General features: G+C 43.6%; 1 protein-coding gene across 1 annotated transcript; it reads right to left on the minus strand.

The window, feature by feature from the left end:
- Positions 1–1,179: 1,179 nt before the first annotated feature.
- Positions 1,180–13,453, minus strand: LOC307240286 (heterogeneous nuclear ribonucleoprotein H-like). Its single transcript, XM_080014023.1, has 11 exons — positions 13,415–13,453; positions 12,333–12,431; positions 12,027–12,182; positions 10,448–10,591; positions 9,826–9,964; positions 7,808–7,983; positions 7,463–7,572; positions 5,802–5,937; positions 2,647–2,715; positions 2,234–2,308; positions 1,180–1,274 (listed from the first exon to the last, which is right to left on the minus strand). The coding sequence occupies exons 2-11, from the start codon at positions 12,412–12,414 to the stop codon at positions 1,189–1,191; spliced, it is 1,173 nt and encodes a 390-aa protein (XP_079870149.1). The 5' UTR covers positions 12,415–12,431; positions 13,415–13,453; the 3' UTR covers positions 1,180–1,188.
- Positions 13,454–22,468: the final 9,015 nt, after the last annotated feature.

Consider the following 22,468-nt stretch of genomic DNA (forward strand, 5'->3'; position numbering starts at 1 on the left):
TTCCCTCTGACAACATCCTGTTTGAAGCCTCGCCAGGTGAGGTGCTGTTGATCAGTTGTTAGGTGTGGTCTTGGTCTCATGATGTCAACATGTGAACAGCATGATGAAGAGGACTTTAAATACCAACTCTAATTGAACCAGGACATTTATTGGTGGATTCATGGGTCAAACACTTGTTGTGAATTTTTCCGTTCAGCTCCTTGTTAGAGAACAGCAAGTTGTGCAAAAAGTACTGAAAAATTGAACAGTTGGACATGTGCATTCAGAAGTTTAGAGAAGGTCAAATGAAGTTCACCTGTAAAGGTTATAGTGCATTTTAGGTTCATCCTGAAATTTCACCTGAAAGCCAAATATCCCGAACTTTTTGTGAGTAGTGTATCTGATACCATTTCAAGTACTTTCCACATGAATATATGAACAAGGAACATTTTGTAACTTGCTTAACACATGTAATATTAATATTGTGAAAATATATAAAGTTAAATGAATAGATCAAAAATATTATGTGTACTTATTTATAGATCTCTAATTAATGTAATATCAATATAGTTTGATTACTATAACATCAATGTATGAATATAGTTATAGCAGTATTTTAATAAAAACAAAATACTTAATATTGAAATGTGGTTCAGTCAATTTGGACAAAAGCCTCTGCCATGGTGTAATGTAATGTAGTATTTTGGAAGAAATTGAGCTCAACACGTTTTATCAACAAGTTTATTAAGTAACAAAGAGAAAGTAAAGAGAACTACAGAACAAAATACTAATTAGTACTAATGAGGATTACTAATTAGTACTAATACTAATTACCTTTAACAGCGTGTATCGCAGTACAAAGTGTAGAAAACAAATTAAATCCTTTGAAAATTTAGAGGTCTTGTCTGATTGGATGCAGTGAAGGTTTGGGGCGGGGCTCTGGACTCAGCGTCCAATGAGAAGAGCCCTTTCTGTCACATGATCTACTACCGTTGAAAGCGGTGTGATCATTTCTCTGGTATTAATGTTTGGGATCCATCATTTTCTAAACACAATGAAGTGAAACACTGTAAAAAAAAAAAAAAGAAAAAAAAAAGAAAAACCTGGAAATTACAAAAAAATATTAAAAAAATAAAATTTCCCCCCTCCCCTGCTGAGTCTTCACCCCTCCCCCCACCAGCCCCACCCCTGCTGAGCCTCCGCCCCTGCTCACATCCAGCCTGCTCCTCCCATCCCGTTGATCCCCATGGAGCGGCTGTTCCCGTAGTAGCTGCTGCTCATCCCGCTCTGGTTACCTTGGAGACAGAGGGGCCACAACAAATAACAACAAATAATGTTTAATTGCTAAATAAAGGTTTAAACTTGGACTATTTAACACAAGCCTGAAAATGCCATAGGTATTTATCCATATATCCATTAGATTTGGATAGTTTTTTGTACTTGAGTGAGAACTACTCCAAGTACAGTGGAAATTGCTTCTAATGATGACATCACAGTGATCAACAGCTCATGGGAAAACAATACAAGTTATTTTCCGATACGACGTCACACAAGGAAAAAATGTAAACTACAGTAATTCTATTTATTTACTTTACTCCCATGATCCTTTGCGTCGCAGTAACCCGTCTGCGGCGCCGGTGCTTCACCCCGTCAGGATATGGCAGAGCACCGGCGCGGCCCCCCCCCCCCAAGGAAACCCTTTCAATTTTACATTTACACTTTGAATCCTGTCGGACAATTATCTGGAGTTAAAATTGAAGACTGATCATTCATAATACAGGCAGGTGCAGAGCACTGGCGTAAAACGTTTGCCATGACTGTGTCATCAGCATCGTAGCTTTCCATTGGGCGGCTGGGGACCGGGGAAAAGTCAGCTGGTCAGCGGCAGCGACGATGGCTCAGGTTGGCTGGGCAGAGGTGGTGCTGGAGCAGGACAAGTCCAGGTGTTCTGAGTCTGTTCCAAAGAGTCCAACCAACGAGATACCAAACCTTCCTATTATATTTGATCTATTTGTTTGCTTTTAGAATCGCCGGCAGATCAAAATACAAGGAAGATGAGAAAAGCTTTTCCAAGTAGAGAACTTAACTGGACGGGCTCCCTTCTCTCACCCTGAAGGACCGGAAGGAGCCCAGCGCGACTGAGCCCAGCGCTGGGATTAGTCAGAATAAGCAGATTGATCATCACATGTGGTGTGTCATGCCGGTGCTACAGTGTGTAGTAAAGTGTGTAGTAAAGTGTGTATCTGTGTCTTACTGTAGTCGCTGTATCCTGCCCCCCCCATGCCAGAGTAGCCCCCCCCTCCCTGGTTGGAGTAGGACGACTGGCTGCCTGCAACACACAACACATCACACCGGTTTACAGCACTTCAGATTGGCTATTATCAGATTATATTAATTGAATCGCATGAAATGGTATTTGTCAGTCGTGATTATACAAAAATATCATTATAAATTTAAACCAATTATATTAGTTTGATTTAGATCAAATCACATTACACTGGACCTGATCATATCAAATGAGATCTCACCACGTCGGATCAGATTACACCAGATTGTATTTGATCACTTTATATTAAATGATCCTTTCTCTGGGGAATTTTCAATTTTACAGCAGTAAAGAAAACCGATCATATTCCACTGAATTCGATGATGCGATGTGGAACTCACCCATCATCTGGCCGTAGCCTCCGCTGCCCCCTGCTGTGGAGTTGAGGAACAGCTCCACGTAGCGGTGCTCTGTGGAGGAGGAGGTGCGGCATTTACAACAAACCTGTCAACCTTGGGGAAATATTTTAAATACCACAAGAGAGTGACAGGGAGTCTCCTTGGCATTTAAATGACTCCATCGGTTATTAGTTAGTAATAAGTTTGTTTTTATCGATAAAACATTAGATCGGTTATATTCTTATGAGCAATTGATCGACCGTCAATTAATTGTTAATATCCCAACTATCTACGTATCCAAGTGGTTAGATATGATTGAGTTCTCAGACAAAGCTTGGACTTTTATAACTTGGGATGATGATGTCACAAAGCAGGCCCCTCCCGAATCATCTCCTTCCAGTAAAATAACGAGTTTTTCCCACTAATTTCTGCTCCAAATGTAAATCATTATTGATCAAACTCAAACGACACGACGTCTGAAACATCCCGGTTCCAACGAGACCTCAACCATGTCTGTGCACAGTGCGATTGTCGTGTTCCAGATACCTTTAGCTTGAAAAACGCCAAGAGGATTAAGGATAATAAAGTACCGCCGCATATCAGTGGATGTTAAGTGGGTGGGGTGGGGTTACGGAACCACAAGGTCGTAGCATCCGGTCTAATTCAAGGGAGGTCATTGAAATACCTTGAAATATTAGTAGTGATTTTTTCCTCTTGTAATTAAGTCACAATTATATATATATATATATATATATATACACAGTGGGGCAAAAAAGTATTTAGTCAGCCACCAACTGTGCAAGTTCTCCCACTTAAAAAGATGAGAGAGGCCTGTTATTTTCATCATAGGTTCACTTCCACTATGAGAGACAAAATGGGGGGAAAGAATCCAGGAAATCACATTGTAGGATTTTTAATGAATTCATTGGTAAATTCCTCTGTAAAATAAGTATTTGGTCACCTACAAACAAGCAAGATTTCTGGTTTTCACAGACCTGTAACTTTTTCTTTAAGAGGCTCCTCTGTCCTCCACTCGTTACCTGTATTAATGGCACCTGTTTGAACTTGTTATCAGTATAAAAGACACCTGTCCACAACCTCAAACAGTCACACTCCAAACTCCACTATGGCCAAGACCAAAGAGCTGTCAAAGGACACCAGAAACAAAATTGTAGACCTGCACCAGGCTGGGAAGACTGAATCTGCAGTAGGTAAGCAGCTTGTTGTGAAGAAATCAACTGTGGGAGCAATTATTAGAAAATGGAAGACATACAAGACCACTGATAATCTCCCTTGATCTGGGGCTCCACGCAAGATCTCACCCCGTGGGGTCAAAATGATCACAAGAACGGTGAGCAAACATCCCAGAACCACACGGGGGGACCTAGTGAATGACCTGCAGAGAGCTGGGACCAAAGTAACAAAGGCTACCATCAGTAACACACTACGCCGCCAGGGACTCAAATCCTGCAGTGCCAGACATGTCCCCCTGCTTAAGCCAGTACATGTCCAGGCCCGTCTGAAGTTTGCTAGAGAGCATTTGGATGATCCAGAAGAGGATTGGGAGAATGTCATATGGTCAGATGAAACCAAAATAGAACTTTTTGGTAAAAACAACTTGTCGTGTTTGGAGGAGAAAGAAAGCTGAGTTGCATCCAAAGAACACCATACCTACTGTGAAGCATGGGGGTGGAAACATCATGCTTTGGGGCTGTTTTTCTGCAAAGGGAGCAGGACGACTGATCCGTGTAAAGGAAAGAATGAATGGGGCCATGTATCGTGAGATTTTGAGTGAAAACCTCCTTCCATCAGCAAGGGCATTGAAGATGAAACATGGCTAGGTCTTTCAGCATGACAATGATCCCAAACACACCGCCCGGGCAACGAAGGAGTGGCTTCGTAAGAAGCATTTCAAGGTCCTGGAGTGGCCTAGCTAGTCTCCAGATCTCAACCCCATAGAAAATCCTTGGAGGGAGTTGAAAGTCCGTGTTGCCCAGCGACAGCCCCAAAACATCACTGCTCTAGAGGAGATCTGCATGGAGGAATGGGCCAAAATACCAGCAACAGTGTGTGAAAACTTTGTGAAGACTTACAGAAAACGATCGACCTCTGTCATTGCAAACAAAGGGTATATAACAAAGTATTGAGTTGAACTTTTGTTATTGACCAAATACTTATTTTCCACCATAATTTGCAAATAAATTCTTTAAAAATCAGACAAGGTGATGTTCTGGATTTTTTTTTCTCATTTTGTCTCTCATAGTTGAGGTATAACTATGATGAAAATAACAGGCCTCTCTCATCTTTTAAAGTGGGAGAACTTGCACAATTGGTGGCTGACTAAATACTTTTTTGCCCCACTGTATATATGTGTGTGTCCTTTTATTTTTCTAATTTAATAACGTATCTAGCACAATTCAGAGCATGCTGAATAGGAACTGGTATTCCGCGTCACCGCTTTTACAACGGCCAGTGCTTTTCTCCCCATCTGGAGAAATCCTCAAAAAGAAGAAATAAATCACCTTAAAACCTGTTTCCAGGTCATTCTTTTTTATTCTGCTATCCTTTTGAAATGCCGAACCAAACCTCCACGCTGCGGCCGGTGAAACCTGGTGCTCTATCCAGGGACGTGTTTGCAAAGACTGCAAATTATTTATTTTACGTCCTTCAGCTTGCCGCTGCATCAGATTAAAAACCAAAATAATCCCATGTAGAATTGCAGACGGAGAGGGAGATTGCATTGGAGGGGTTCCCTCTACGCTGCTGCCCCCGACAAATATATCAACTATCGCCGGTTGTTGGGCTGACGGTTGCCGATAGGAACACTTATCGCAACACATATCGCCCAACCCTAATGCTGTGTACGCATGTTAGCTTTGTCCTTGCACATGTTGCGCAGTTCTGGGTGTAGGTTGGGTGGTGTAGGGTATAGGTTGGGTGGTGTGGATGGTGTATGCTAGTATCCAAAAGGTTTCTATCTGTTAAAATGTATTTCCGTTTTGAACACACCTCCAGACAGGAAGGTGGACAATACAGAACAGCGGCGCACAGACGTTTACACGTACGTTAGGATAAGCATTATCCAGGATTTAGCCATGTCCTTGCTCATGTAGTGGAGGGTGGAAATGGGTGTAGGTTGGGTGGTGTTAACTACATACGCATGTTAGCCTTGTCCTTGCTCATGGCAGCCACAGCATCCTCGTGCGTAGCGAACTCTACGTCAGCTTCACCCGTCACCCGCCCGTCATGGCCGACGTCCAGGTGGACACGCACCGGGTTCAATGGAGAGAAGAACTGTGTGGGGGGTTTACAGGGGAACAGAGTCACAGCGTGTGTTACAGCGTGTGTTACAGAGTGTGTTACAGAGTGTGTTAGTGTTAGTGTGTTACAGCGTGTGTTACAGCGTGTGTTACAGCGAGTGTTACAGAGAGTGTTACACAGTGTGAGTGTGTTACAGCGTGTGTTACAGCGTGTGTTACAGCGAGTGTTACAGAGAGTGTTACACAGTGTGAGTGTGTTACAGCGTGTGTTACAGCGTGTGTTAGAGTGTGTTACAGAGTGTGTTACAGAGTGTGTTAGTGTTAGTTTGTTACAGCGTGTGTTACAGCGTGTGTTAGAGTGTGTTACAGAGTGTGTTACAGAGTGTGTTAGTGTTAGTTTGTTACAGCGTGTGTTACAGCGTGTGTTACAGCGTGTGTTACAGCGTGTGTTACAGCGTGTGTTACAGAGAGTGTTACAGCGTGTGTTACAGAGAGTGTTACAGAGAGTGTTACAGAGAGTGTTACAGTGTGAGTGTGTTACAGCGTGTGTTACAGCGGGTGTTTCAGAATGTGTTACAGCATGTGTTACAGCGTGTGTTACAGAGTGTGAGTGTGTTACAGCGTGTGTTACAGAGAGTGTTACAGAGTGCGTTACAGAGTGTGTTACAGAGTGTGTTACAGTGTGTGTGAGTGTGTTACAGCATGTGTTACAGCGTGTGTTACAGAGAGTGTTACAGAGAGTGTTACAGAGAGTGTTACAGAGAGTGTTACAGAGAGTGTTACAGAGAGTGTTACAACTGTGTTACAGAGAGTGTTACAGAGAGTGTTACAGAGAGTGTTACAGAGAGTGTTACAGAGTGTGTTACAGAGTGTGTTACAGCATGTGTTACAGCATGTGTTACAGAGTGTGTTACAGCATGTGTTACAGCGTGTTACAGAGTGTGTGTGTTACAGCGTGTGTTACAGCGTGTTACAGAGTGTGTTACAGCAGGTGTTTCAGAATGTGTTACAGCGTGTGTTACAGCGTGTTAGAGAGTGTGAGTGTGTTACAGCGTGTGTTACAGCGTGTTACAGAGTGTGAGTGTGTTACAGCGTGTGTTACAGCGTGTTACAGAGTGTGAGTGTGTTACAGCGTGTGTTACAGCGTGTTACAGAGTGTTACAGCTTGTTACAGAGTGTTACAGCGGGTGTTAGGGCGTGTGTTAGGGCGTGTGTTAGGGCGTGTGTTAGGGCGTGTGTTAGGGCGTGTGTTAGGGCGGGTGTTTCAGAATGTGTTACAGCAGGTGGTACAGCGTGTGTTACAGAGTGTGAGTGTGTTACAGCGTGTGTTAAAGCGTGTGTTACAGAGTGTGTTACAGCGTTACAGCGGGTGTTTCAGAATGTGTTACAGCGTGTGAGTGTGTTACAGCGTGTGTTACAGAGTGTGTTTCAGCGTGTGTTTCAGCGTTACAGCGGGTGTTTCAGAATGTGTTACAGCGCGTGTTACAGCGCATGTTACAGCGCGTGTTTCAGCGTGTCACAGTGTACAGTGTGTTGCTGTGTGTGTTTCAGTGTGTTACATTGTAGATGTCTGTCTCCGTAGCGCGGTACGGTAGTCCCCTCATGTGGACACAGTGACCTGTCGTGCTCTGGAAGCTGGAGCTGCTGTCGCTGTAGCGATCTGCTCCCACTGGAAAATAAGTGAGGTCATCAGAACAGAATGTACACCAGCTAGCTAGCTTACCCCCTCCCCCTAACTAGCTGCAGCTAGCTTACCCTGACCCCCACCAACTAGCTGAAGCTAGTAAGCAGGTATTAGCTAGCAAGCTAGTTGCAATGTTTCTGCAAACAGTCTGACGCAGTTAACTACCTAACCCCTCTAGCTGCACTGTCTGTCTCGCTACCCGTCTGTCTGCTCCTCCTACCTGAATGCCCCCCCCTCCTCCGGTCGTAGGCCCCCCCTCGACTGGAGCTATAGCCCCCCACCCGGCCCCCTGGCCGGTCGTAGGGTCCTGGACGCTGCATAGAAACCAGCGATTTGCGCTGAGGTTCGTACTGAGCACACACCTCTGCCCGACTGGACTGGAAGATCTCTATGTACCTGCAAAGTATACACAGAGTACACATTATATATGATATACTGTGTGTGTACATGTGTGTGCACACACACACACACACACACACACACACACACACACACACACACACACACACACACACACACACACACGCGCGCGCACGCGCACGCACGCGCACGCACAGGCATTAGGTATTGTTTAAAATTATTAAGTTATAAATTATTATAAGTTTTTTTCAAATTATTGAAATATTTATTAAATAACTCTACAAAACTGTACAATGATATTCAACAAATAGCCAGTACAGGAGGAATGATTACAGCCAGGAAAACCTCGTTCACTGTTCATATGACTGACTGTTGTTTTAACACAGACTTGAACATTTTTGAACCTTTCCTTTAACAGACTGTTGTAGCTGCTGCTGCAGTAGCGACACAATCACACGTCCCAACAAAGCAGCAATATGTAACTTTTGGTTTTGGGGATTCATTGCCAGTGCAATTGCACTTTACACCACTGTCATAAAACTCGGTCCGGGGTCTGGAAATAAAGTCTTTTACCTGAAAGATTTTCCAATAATAGTCTATGTTACAAAGGCAGATATAAAGTACACGAGGTTACAGCACCCCTTGCACAGACCTCGCTGCTTCCCAGAGCCTTGGACTGGGTGCTCGGGGAAAGAGGGCGCAGGGATGGGCCCCCTGCTACCGGTGCAGGTGAAAGGGTGAAACAAACCCTGTGGCACAGTGAACTCGAGTGCCGTAGCACGCCGGCTGATGTACGGGCCGCACCACTGGCCTGTCTCATCCGCGCCGTTGGGGAGGTGGAGAGGCCACGTTTTGTATCGGCAAGTTTATAATATATTGCGGGTTTTTTTTCCCAGGCATCAAGACTAATTAACAGAGCCAAACTTCAAGGAAGTGACGTAGTGCCGTAAACTTTAACACACCTTTCCCGTGGTTTCGTACCCGAACACAGAAGTTACATCGTGCAAGAACAGGCGTTTGAGGGGATGAGTGGAAATGAAACCGGTGTCATTCTCCAAATTATAAGTCAGTGTACCATCAAAATGATTCTGAAGCTGTTATTTTAAGTTTAAAAAGTTACATCGTGTTCTTAAAGTCCAACACTTGCAGCGATAAGACTATTTATATTTATTTAGATCCTTAATCACTGTAAAAAAAAAAAAAAAAAGAATAAAAGCTGAATTTTAAACATGCTTGATTTCTCGCCAGCTTTTGCGAGAGCTCGGCGAGCAGTCAGATCGCGCTCTGAGCTGTTCATACCACACGCCCGTTGCTCACTGGAGCGCACTATGATTTTCCTCCGACCTGGGGCTTTGCTCGGTGATCTCCAAAAACCTGTCGGTGAGTGAAAAACCAGGCCAAAATCTACAGTCTGAACTCGACAAAAGAAACTCAGGGATCTAATTAAGAACTGTATCAGATTGCGTCGCATCTCACCGAATTAAATTCATTCCGAATTAAAATGTATTCTCTCTGAATCGCATTGTTGCTCATGTATCCAGATATGCATCAGATCGTCTTATAAGGGAGAGATGCACACCCCTACAAATATAATATATAATTGCAGGGGTTGTTATATTATAATATAAGAACCCCTACAATTATATATTATATTATATTTTTCGCCAAGAAAAATGCTGCGATGCCCGTCAAACTTGTCCCCTGCCCTGAAAGGACCAGCCCAGACCTGACATCATTGGCGGAGGTAACCATTCCAACCGCCTCCCCTGTCCCCAGTCCTAGATGGTCCTGACCTGAATGATTTATGTGGGGTGCACATAAATTATGTGCTGGTGCCACCAATGTAAAAGAGGCTGGAGCCCTGGAAGCAGTGTGTACCTGTGTCCAATCCTCTCCTTGTGCTTCTTCAGCGCTCGCTCTGCTACTTCCTGGTTAGAAAACTGGACAAAGGCTTCGCCACTGCTGCGCCCGTGGTGGTCAACCGCCAGGGTGATGCCGTTAGGCACGATCGTTAGGCCTGAGTACACACAGAGTATACATCGTACACGCAGAATATACATCGTACACGCAGAGTATACATCGTACACGCAGAGTAGACGTCGTACACACAGAGTAGACGTCGTACACACAGAGTAGACGTCGTACACACAGAGTAGACGTCGTACACACAGAGTAGACGTCGTACACACAGAGTAGACGTCGTACACACAGAGTAGACGTCGTACAAACACAGAGCCTTGTTTAGCCTCTAGCGTTATTAGCCAGTGGGGTAGTGTTCTTAATCATATGGTATAGAGATTGGAACCAGATGTTTTTTTACTTTGCCTGTAAGTGGATTTAATGTCTAATCCGCATATATATATAGAAAATACATTCGCAAAATTGTGTGTGAGCAGACAGAATGTGGAATGGAGCCAGACAGGAAGTGGTGTTGTGAGATAATAAGTTGCCTCAGACAGGAAGTAGCGTGTCAGCAGACATGAAGTGAAGTCATCCCCACCAGAGAAGAACTGGACAATCTCCTCCTTGCTGCAGCCGAAGGGAAGACCACGCAGGCGGACCAGCCCCTCCCCCTCAGGCTCTGCCCCCCCAGGCCCTGTGTGCTTCAGGACCCAGTCCATCTCCACGCTGGTGGACCGGAACACTAGAGTACACACACACAGTACACATTATATTCAATACACTGTACACAGCGCAGGTACTAATTCTGTGAAAGTGAAAATGGAACATTTCGGTGTTGTTTATAAAGGCATCAGCCATTTTGTAATACTAGGTTGGGCGGGTGTAAACATTCTCATATCAATTTTTGATATGAAGCCAAACACCGGAATGGACTACCTATGTGGCGGACCAAGGGCAGTGGTCGAGCCGTGGCTGCAGACAGCAGCACGGTTTCCTTCCCGCAGTCCCACAGCTGTCCCGAATTGGCCGAATGAGTGGCAAAGAGTGGCTGGTTGGTCTGATTTGGGGCAGGAAGCTTCTAAATGTTTGTCTCTAAGGGATCGGCGTATGGGACCGGACATAATGTCCACAAGCCAGCCGCAGAGGAGAGGGACGGAACGCACTGCCCGACGACCGCACTTATTCCATCCGGGTTTCTTCGAAAGTTAACAAAAACATCTCTTGAAATAAAAATATCTTGGGGAAAACAACTTAAGCAATTATATAAATAAAAATGGCAATTCAAAATAACTAATGTCTGTTGTATTTCTGCCTGTCTTTTTAAAAACAATTCCAAGACAGGGCCTGTAGCTTTAAGACATTGCATTGTGGGTAATGTAGGAGCCCTGTTTGCACATGGCTGGAGGAGGATACATATGACAGAGAGATCACTATAAGAGCTGATAAACTTTATCCTAAAAGTTAAAAGGTAGCAGTCTGTTTACTACCTGTCCTCAAATAAAAGAAAGTCAACAGAGTCCTGCCTCACGGCATCCCTGTGGGAGGAAATCACTCCTGGTTCCACAGTTCCACAGATGTGAAAGCCCTCAGAGACATTTCATCATCTTTATAAACCTTTGAGACATAAATATAACGGACACTATTCAGACCTGTTGCTGCAGGCAAATTCCATGTGTGAAACACACACAAACACGGAATATGTTTTTGACTGACTTGGCGGCGAGTAAGTAATTTCCACCATACGCATATCAACCAATGACTGGACGAATGTCTGTGACTCAAAGACATTCGTCCATTCTAAATAGTACATTTTAATCTGGTCTGATAATGGTAAATGATCGGTTAAAGAGGGTCGGCTACTGGTCAGAACAGAAATTCTGAATTAGCATCCCTAAAACAAGCATAATATTCTGTTAATCACGTTGTCATATTGCTCATTACTAATACAATACAAGTTGGACTGAGCGCCGTGACGCCATCGGCACAGGTTGCTGATGTAGGCTACTTTTTAATTTACCAGAACGTCTCATAATGACCAATTCCGGTTCAGTCGGTTTGCATGAAATCAGATCCGTTTAGGCGGACACCGGAAAAACTGTAAATCGACCCAACTCTTATCGGCCACTACTCGTTAGTGGCTCAGCGCGTTAGCTCTAATTCTACCATTCCTCTCTCACCCTCCACATATCTGTGTCCCAGGGTCTCTCGGTCTTTCTTCAGTGCCAGTTTCAGATCCTCTTCTGTCTCCAGCTCCAGAAAAGCTTCTCCGCTCGGCCGACCTTCTCTGGTAAAGGTGAAGTGAATGCTGCTATCGCCGTTGGCTAGCTTACTCTCTGGAACACAGCAAACACATCACAGTAATATCTGAGACAAATTAGTAGTAATGGAAGAACTTTACTAGTAGTGGTACTCTGTCAGTAGTCGTGGTACTCTGTCAGTAGTCGTGGTACTCTGTCAGTAGTGTAGCTAGTGGCCTATAGTACCTGAGAAGAAGCGCTGCACCTCATCCACGGAGCAGGACCAGGGCAGGCCTCGCACCCGTGCCACGTAACCTTCATCAGTCATGATCTCTGCTGCGCCCGCTGGACAGGAGGAGGAACAACGGGACGGGACAGGGTTGTGGGGTTGGGGGGTGGGCAGAGTTGACACTCCTCCATTCAGAGAATCCATCCTTTCTTCAAGATAAGACTGTTACACTAACAATATATAACAATTATATTGAATCCGTATTTAATGCATTTTAAAATCATATTTTGATACAGTTTTAAGTTTTTTGAACTAAAATATATTTTAATCCACTGGGCTATACATTGAAATTATAATTGATATAACTGGAGTGAAATTGAATATTTGATTCCAGTTTAAATCAAACTTTAAATTTGATAGATGGTATTTGAATCCTGTTTAAACAAATTTGAATCCAGTTTAAATTCGATTTTAATCCATTTTAAATTCGATTTGAATGCAGTTAAAACTTTTTGAATCAAGTTTTATTTTAAAAACTTGATTATAGAATTAATTTATATTTGATATAACTGGATTGAAATTGAATATTGATTCCAGTTGAAATCAAACTTTTAAGATGATAGATGGTATTTGAATCCAGTTGAAAGGATATTTGAATCCAGTTCAAACTCTTTCAATCCAGTGTTTTAATCCACTTTGAACTCTTTATTTAACTCTATTTTGGTCCAGTATTTGAATCCAGTTTGAAAATATATTTGAATCAAGTGAACATTATATTTAAATCCAGCTTAAGTCATACTTGAATCCAGTTTGAACCACATTTAAATCTAGATTCAATTCTATTTCAATCGAGTGTTTCAACCCGGTTCAAGCTGCTTTGCCGTCGCTTTAAATCATCATTTTAATTCACTTTAAACTCGGACACAAAGCCTCCCGGGCCTCGAGCCGCAGAACGCGCCAATGACCCGCTTCAAACCGGGTTTTTTTTTACGCTAATATTAATATTAACATGAATAAAACATGTTCAACTGTAAAATATAATATAATAATATCATAACGACAGAACAATCAGGTAATGAATCAGTTTATTCAACTCTACCTTGTCGATCTCAGGGTTTCGGCGCTGGTTCCTACTCAGACACTGCGCAGGCGCACCGGAGCCGGCACGTCCACTTCCGGTAAGTAAGAAGTGGTGGCGCCACGGAGCGGCGCCCCCTGACGACTCCGATGTGTACAACACAATAAATATAAACTAATCAAATAAATCGAATATTACAACTTTTACAGTTACAGAGTAAAGTCTTGAATCAAAAGTTAATTAAAATGCATGAGTTGATGAATAGAAATATCTATATAAAGACATCAATAGAGAAACCAACAGATAAAAGCAATGGAACGAGGAAAGGAGAGAGAATCGAGCTATCGATATAAACAGTATATTATATATATTTAATATTATTTACGTGCGATGGGAGACAATCGTGTATCTAACAACATGACGTTGTTTAAGTGTGAGTGAGCCGGCAGGAGGACCAGGTTCAACACGTTTAAACATGGAGTTGCTCTGTGGCATGACAAACAGAACACATATTTAATTATTTTTCCTTACAGGGCCTTTAAGGTGCATCACCACCACCTATTATGTTGGAGTGTAGACCAGATATCTACGCCCCTATTTAATAATTATCTTGTCAGGGCATCATCTTTTTTAAAATCTTTTTTTAAAAAGCAGGAGGACAGGACAATATTTGATTCCAGTTTAAATCAAACTTTAAATTTGATAGATGGTATTTGAATCCTGTTTAAACAAATTTGAATCCAGTTGGGGTGAGCCCGTATTTGAGACCTTGGTGTTGGACGGATGTCCATTCACTGAAAATCTGACGGACTGACCAAGACTTCGAAGCAACTTCAGCCTAGTTCATACCTGCCCCAAGCGCGAGGACGCGACGCGGCATGCGACACAAATGATGTGACCAGGGAGTGGCGCCATGGGGCTTGGGGACCTGCAAGACGTTTACAAGTAAAAGCTAACGTTTTTAATGGTATTACTGTGCAGTTTCTTTTTAGAGAATCTTGCAGTGAGGGAGAGTATTTACACATAGTGACGCTGTTCTATAGTTCAGCAGGTTCATCTTTAATAAAATGCTGAGCAGGACATGGGTCCAAACCCCCTCTTCTGTCTCTGCATGGAACCAGCGGACAAACCAACTCCCTTTTCGGCGCTTTTGTCAGTTCAACCACCATGAACAGCAATTCCTCCTCCTTCTTTGTTTAGTACTTCCAGCCTCACGCAATACTTTCTCTCTACTGCTATCCATGGTTTCTTATAACACTGCAATAGAGAATGTGCCAGCTATAAACTCCCTGTGCGCTCTGCCTGGGTGGCGCAAGGCGCCCCGCCCATGCAAAGGTGTAACCCTGGCTTAATCCGGGCTTCACTGTTTCACTTCCCCCTGCTCCACCAACAATTCTCCACTCCAGCTTCTTGGAATTGAACATCTAAGAATTCCGCAACACCCTGGCGACGAGGATGGATCACTAACCTGAGTGCTGCCAGCCTATGAGAAACCTGGTCCAGACGTGAAGGCTCCAGGAGTCTGGAGGAGTACTCACAGGCTTTGAGATGATCCTAAGGGATTCCTTTGGGCCAAAGCCACCAGTAAGTGTACCCGTAAGAAAAGAAAAGACCTCAAGACCTAAAGAAAAATATTCCAACAAGGAATATTTAAAAACACAATCAGGGATTGTCCTAAAACCATATGGGAACGAATGCAGGTTGATAAATAACATTATATCTTTATATATTTATATATAATATAATATAAAATTATATGGGTGATAGAATTAAAACAGATGGCCGAATTAACTGGTCCAACAAAGTTTATGTTTGGCAAACATGGTGAAAGGGCTTGGTTGAACCGGTAGCGCAGTGCATTGCACAGCAAGAAGGTTCTGGGTTCAATTCCCGCCTGGGGCGCTGTTGGCACCGTGCTCTGGGCGGGTTATCTCCCAAATAGGAGCCTTTCTGTGTGGAGTTTGCATGTTCTCCCCGTGCTCACATGGGGTTTCCTCCACCTAACGTCAGTAGGACCCCACCGGCCACCATCCAAAAGTGTGTGTATGCTTGTGTTGTGGTGTGTTGTGTGATGATTAAAGATTCTTCTTCTTTTTCCCAGGGGTCTCCCCGTGGTTCTCCTCATGCTCACATGGGGTTTCCTCCACCTAACGTCAGTAAGGACCCCATCGGACCCCAAGGACCCCACCGGCCACCATCCAAAAGTGTGTGTATGCATGTGTTGTGTTGTGTGATAATTAAAGATTCTTCTTCTTCTTCCTAGGGGTCTCCCGAGGCAGCAGACAGGTACCGGCAGGCTAGAAGGGCTGCGGCATTGGCGGTCACTGAAGGAAAAACCCGGTGTGGGAGGAGTTTGGGAGGCTATGGAGAACGACCTTTGGCTGGCCTCAAGGAAGTTCTGGAAAACTGTTCGGTGACTCAGAAAGGGAAAGCAGGGCTTGGCTCAGGCTGTGTTCAGCCGGGGAGAAGAACTGCTGACCCGGACTGGGGATATTGTCAGGTGGTGGAAAGAGCTCTTTGAGGAACTCCTGAACCCGACCAATACGTCCTCAGGGGAAGAGGCAGAGTCTGAAGTCTTGTTCATATGCCTGCCAGAGGTCTCTGAGGCAGTTAAAAAGCTCCTCGGGGGCAAGGCGCCGGGGGTGGATGAGATTTGCCCTGAGATGCTGAAGGCTCTGGACATTGTTGGGCTGTCTTGGGTGACACGCTTCTTTAGTGTCGCGTGGGTGATGGGTACAGAACCTGTGGAGTGGGGGACCGGAGAAAAAGGGGACCGGACGGTGTGCTCCAATTATAGGGGTATCACACTACTCAGCCTCCCCGGAAAAGTTTACTCCAGGGTGCTGTAAAGTAGGCTCCTGCCGATTGTCGAACCTCAGATTCAGGAGGAGCAATGCGGATTCCGTGCTGGACGTGGAACAGTGGACCAGTGGACCAGCTCTTTACCCTTGCAGGGTTGCTGGGGGGGTCGTGGGAGTTTGCCCATCCAGTCTACATATGTTTTGTGGACCTGGAGAAGGCTTTCGACCGTACAACCAAAGTGAGAGCTGTGTTCCTATTCTCGGCACAAAGTCAAACACGTTCTCAGTGGGTGTTGGACTCCGCCAAGGTTGCCCCCTGTCCCCGATTCTGTTTTTCAGCTCGGAGTAGAGCCGCTGCTCCTTCGCGTCGAAAGGAGCCAGTTGAGGTGGTTGGGGCATCTGATCAGGATGCCTCCTGGGCGCCTTCCTTTGGAGATTTTCCGGGCACGTCAACTGGTAGGAGACCACGGGGTAGACCCAGAACACGCTGGAGGGATTACATATCCCAGCTGGCCTGGGAACGCCTCGGGTCCCCCAGGAGGAACTGGAAAACGTGGCCGGGGAGAAGGGGGCCTGGAGCTCCTTGCTCAGCCTGCTGCCACCGCGACCCGGCCCCGGATAAGCGGAGGAAAATGGATGGATGGATGGACATAAGTCTATCGATGGGACTTATTTTATTTGGAATATAGTGTAGAAGCAAAAGTCGAGTAGAAGTAGCCTACGTTCAATAAAATATATTATACTGTAATGCCTTGATGAGGTCATTCTCTATATAGTCTGCCTAAGAATTGTTTTTAAGCTCAATAAACACAGATAATATTTGAACGGAATTACTCCCATTTGTCCAGGACATTGACATTTTCCAGGACACATGGATAGGCACCATCTTTTGTGTCTGGATTTTCTTTTTCTATTTTTGGTGCAACAAAAGACTTGTCTTCTAAATGAAAAAAAAACTGTCTAACCTTAGGAGCTTGGCAACCTCAGGAAATAAATTTATGTGAGAGAAAAAAGCAGATGATCAATTCTTTGAATGATGTTTTACATGTTTTATATAGGACAATAGCCTTTTTTGTATGTTACGTAGACTTCAAAATACATTGCCTTGAGGTTTTTCAGAGCTCATACGAAGAGAGACGGGGAGCAGATGGACGCATGTCATGACAGATGTTCGCCCTGTGTGTGTGTGGGGATGGATGATTTACCGTTTGCTTGTTGAACTCTTGATTACCTAGACCCACCATTAGTGTGGCTGCTTAAACCACACCACCCCCACACCATACTCATTACAACAAAAAAGTAATCTGACTAGTCCATCGCATTACGTTGTAGTGCGTTACCCCAACACTGCATTAGTGCTGTCAATCGATTAAAATGTTAATTACAATAATAGACTGTGATCAATCATGATTAATCACAAGTTTAAAATACTAGAATTTAGTTCTATTTTTTTGGGGCAAGGCAGGGCAAGTTTATATATATAGCACATTTCAACAACAAGTAAATTCTGAGTGATTTACCTTAAACATCAAAATCATTAAGACAAAGTGTAAAAGAAACACAGTATAAAAGGACATAAAAGCACAAAGTAAAACAATAGAATACATACAATGCATAAAAGTTACAGTGCAGTGCAAGAAATTAATCAAAGAAATCTCGTTTTACTCTTTGTTAACAATAATTTTGCTTTTTGACCTCCTGCCCAGAGACACAGAAGACAGGGTTGTAGATACACAGTTTATTGTAGAGAGTTGGCCAGTTGGAATTAGCCAGGAGCAGATAGACATGTGTCACGACAGGGCTCCTATCCTAAGTGTGTGAGGGGATGGGGGTTTTACCTGCTGCTTGTTAGACCAACCAACGGGAAACAGGTATGCAGCCACTCTGAGCCCAGTCACCTAGATCCAGGTCAGGTGTGGCTGCTCAAACAAGACCATCCCCACACCACAGTGTCTTACCTTGTCAAGGCGATATCCTAGCTCCGGAGAACTTTTCAGTTGTCTGAAATTGCTGTTTCAAATGGGCCGAAGCCATTATAATACAGTGCGCACGAAGCCACTAGTATTCACATTTCAACAACAAGACAATTCAAAGTGCTTTACATAAAACATCAGAAGCATTAAGACATTGGAGAGGTGAAGAAAAAAAGCATGACAAACGGGTTCGAGGAATCAGAGTTTTTGGTTTTAGTTTATTATAACACCTCTTCTCAGTTTGGATGATTTCTGAATAACAGTTAGAATCTATTAAAACCACCACTAATAACCACTAATATTGTGTAGCTCCCCCTGGTGCTGCCAAAACAGCTCCGACCCGTCGAGGCATGGACTCCACCAGACTCTGAAGGTGTTCTGTGGTATCTGGCACCAAGACGTCGGCAGCAGATCCTTTAAGTCCTGGAAGTTGGAGGTGGGACCCCCATGGATAGGGCTTGATCCAGCACATCCCACAGATGCTCCTTCGGATCAGACCCTTACACACATCCACGTGATGTAGGAGAAAACTTTTTGCAATAAATGTAGATGGTGCCAACTGCTCCACTTTCATTCCCTTTTCACTGCCATACAATTTATGAATTATTTTGACAATAGTTCCACTCGAAGGTGGCTTGTATGATGGGTCACCTGAGTTGATCTTGATAATGCTTTGAAGCCCCTGCTCTTCAACAATGTTGATAGGCCTGCAGTCAGTGGCGATCCATTTAGCGATTGCATTGTTTAGCTTTGTTGACAGACTTGCCTCGATGGAATTACGGGAGGAAGTTGGAGTCAAACTTGGTAATATAGTTTAATTTGACTATATATATATATATATATATATATATATATATATATATATATATATATATACTGCATATATATATACGTGATATATATTGCAAGTTTATTGCAAGTAGACAAGTACTGATAGGACTTGGCATCTGAAAGATTTGGCTCCACGGAAATATACAGTTGTGTATCATCTGAATAGCGATAGAAATTGACATTGTGTTCTTTGAAAATATCGCCTTTTGGAAGCATGTAAAGTGAGAAAGGTAAGGGCCCAAGGCAGCTCCTTTGTGTAACACCAGAAGTTATGTCATGTTTCTGTGATACATGATCTTTGAAACTTTCTCCCTGTAATGTAAGTTCTAAAGCACTTCAGGACACATTCAAACAGACCCAGTTCTTCAGGAAATCTGTGAGAATATTGTGATCAATGGTGTCAAACGCTGCGCTCAGGTCCAAAAGAACCAGAACTGAAACCTTGTTGACATCTGTGCTTAGTCTAAAATCAGTAATTATTTTGGTGAGAGCAGTTTCTGTGCTGTGATTGGCTCTGAAACCTGACACAATTAGAAAGTTGTAAACTTGATTACAGACTACTTTCTCAAGTACCTTAAAAAGGAAGGTTTGATATGGGCCTGTAGTTACCTTGGACCCCACAGTCCCAGTGTGGTTTGTTCAGCAGTGGTTTCACAAACATCAGGAACAAGCCCAGCCTCAAGATTCTTCATTTGGCGACCAACACACACTTCCAATGGTGGAACGTGAAACCTGTTCTCTGCTTTTCACTCATTCCTGTTCGTCCTTCCTCCGGGAGGCAGACAGAAGGACAGGCAGGCAGAACTAGAGACACAACTGGAGACACAGCTGTGGGAGAGACCATGTTCACCCTGCTTATGGTGAGACAGACAGACGGACAGACAGACAGGCAGGCAGGCAGAAGTGGAGATACAATTGAAGACACAGCTTCAATGTGGGACAGACCATATTTATGGTGAGACAGGCAGACAGACAGCCAGGCAGACAGACAGACAGACAGGCAGACCGGCAAGTCGGCAGACAGAGGTTACCCGACAGCAGAGATGTTGCTGTGGTTGGGGTGCAGGGAGCAGGCAGGCAGGCAGGCAGGCAGTCAGGCAGGCAGGCAGACAGGCAGACACACAGACAGACACACAGACAGTCAGAGACAATCAGATAGACAGACAGACAGGCAGGCAGACAGATAGGCTCTCAGTGGGATCTCTTGGATCTCAGAACCCGTCGCTCTGTTTGTTGTTGTTTCAAAGTGAAGTTTCAGCAGGAACCAGGACAGAAAACAAACCAGTCGTACATAACACCACATTTTATACTTATACATACTGATATATACTGTACATGTCACTATATATAGGTTGTACATACCACTACATATATACTGTACAGTATATATCACTACATATAGACTGTACATATTACCATAGACCTTACATACAACTACATACTGTATAGACTGTACATATCAACATATATAGACTGTGCATTTCACTACATATGGACTGTACATACAACTACATATACTGTATACTGTACATATCACGACATATAGACCGTACATACCACTACATACAGTATACAGGTAGTCCTCACTTAACAACCTACCTATCTAACAACCTACCTGTTTAACAACCTACCTGTTGAACCACCGCTGGGACTTAGAACCAGCTCTCTGACCAGTCTGTATGGTACACTGTACAATACCAAGCATCTCATCACCCTTTATATACTATATACACTATATATAGTATAAATACTATATACACTATATATACTATATATGGTACTGGAGGTAAGTTAAGGTAAGTTTAATTTAGGAGGATTAAAATGGATATTTAATACAACAACAATTACTCATATTATATAATTATAGAAGCCAGAATCGTGATTGTGGCGCCGCCGCTTGCTGACGCCTGCACGAGCACTGCGTGTTGATTACACACATTTTAGTCATTTTAGTATTTTCAGAGCTTATAGAATTTATTGTGCGTAATCACTGGGTGTCATGACATTTCACTGCATATATGTATGACGGTATGTATATGAATGTGACAAATAATCTCTATGACCGTATGACCGTACAATATACACTATATACTGTCTACTATATATACTATATACACTATATACTATATAAACTGTATATATCTCATCTCATCACGGTTCTTGGTCTCGTTCCCACAGTCTGTCAGTATTCCCCATGCCACACCCCCCTTAAAATGAAATAACACTTTTTATACTATATACACTATTTATTCCAGCCACGCCTCCTTACCATGAAATAACACTTTATATACTATATACACTATTTATTCCAGCCACGCCTCCTTACCATGAAATAACACTTTATATACTATATACACTATTTATTCCAGCCACGCCCCCTTACCATGAAATTACACCTCCTCAGTTACCGACCAATTCACTTAACAACCATAAATTGGTATCTCAGGAGGTGGAGCTAGTGGTCTAGTGATCTAAAGGTTGCTGGTTCGATCCCAGGCTCCTCCTGCTAGCATGCTGTAGTGTCCTTGAGCAAGACACTTAACCCCTAATTGCTCCTGATGGCTGCGTCCATCGGTGTTTGAATAATTGTAAGTTGCTTTGGATAAAAGCGTCTCCTAAAATGTAAACGGGATGTAAAAACATGATTCATCAGACCTCCACCTTCCTCCATTGCTCCATGGTCCAGTTGTGACGCTCACGTGTCCATTGTAGGTGCTTTCAGGGGTGGACAGGGGTCAGCATGGACACTGTGAGCTCCCATACGCAGCAAGCTGCCATGCACTGTGTAGCATTAACTTTTTCAGCTATTTGTGCTGCAGTAGTTCTTCTGTGGGATCGAAGAGACTAGACTTCACTCCCCACGTGCATCAATGAGCCTTGGGCCCCGTGACCCTGTGGCCGGTTCACCGGTCGTCCTTCCTTGGACACTTTTGGTAGTAACACTGCGTAGCGGGAACAGCCACAAGACCTGTGCTTGTGAAGATGCTCTGACCCAGTCATCCAGCATCACAATGTGCTCCTTGTCAAAGTGGCTCAGATCCTTACGCTGCTTCAACACATCAACTTCAACAACTGACTTTTCACCTGCTGCCTCATACATCCCAGCCCTTGACAGGTGACACTGGAACCAGATGATGTTATTGACTTCACCTGTCACAGGTTTTAATGTTGTGGCTGATCGTTGTAGACTGTACATACAGTATAACTGCATATAGACCACATTCAGTATATCACTATATAAGGCCAAATATATCACTACATGAAGATATACTATATCTATTGGAACCTAGTAACTTGTCTTTCTTGATTATAGAGGAGAGAATGGAGAGATGGGAAGAAACAGAGTGACAGAGACAGATACTGTAGAACCTTGGTGTAACCTTCAACAACCATTAACAGAAACAACAACTGATTGTTAATTATCATTGTAATGTTCAACAAGGATGACAAGTCATTTTTAGAGAGAGAGA

Source organism: Zeus faber (assembly GCF_960531495.2).
Source record: "Zeus faber genome assembly, chromosome: 14".
NCBI classification, from domain to species: Eukaryota; Metazoa; Chordata; class Actinopteri; order Zeiformes; family Zeidae; genus Zeus; species Zeus faber.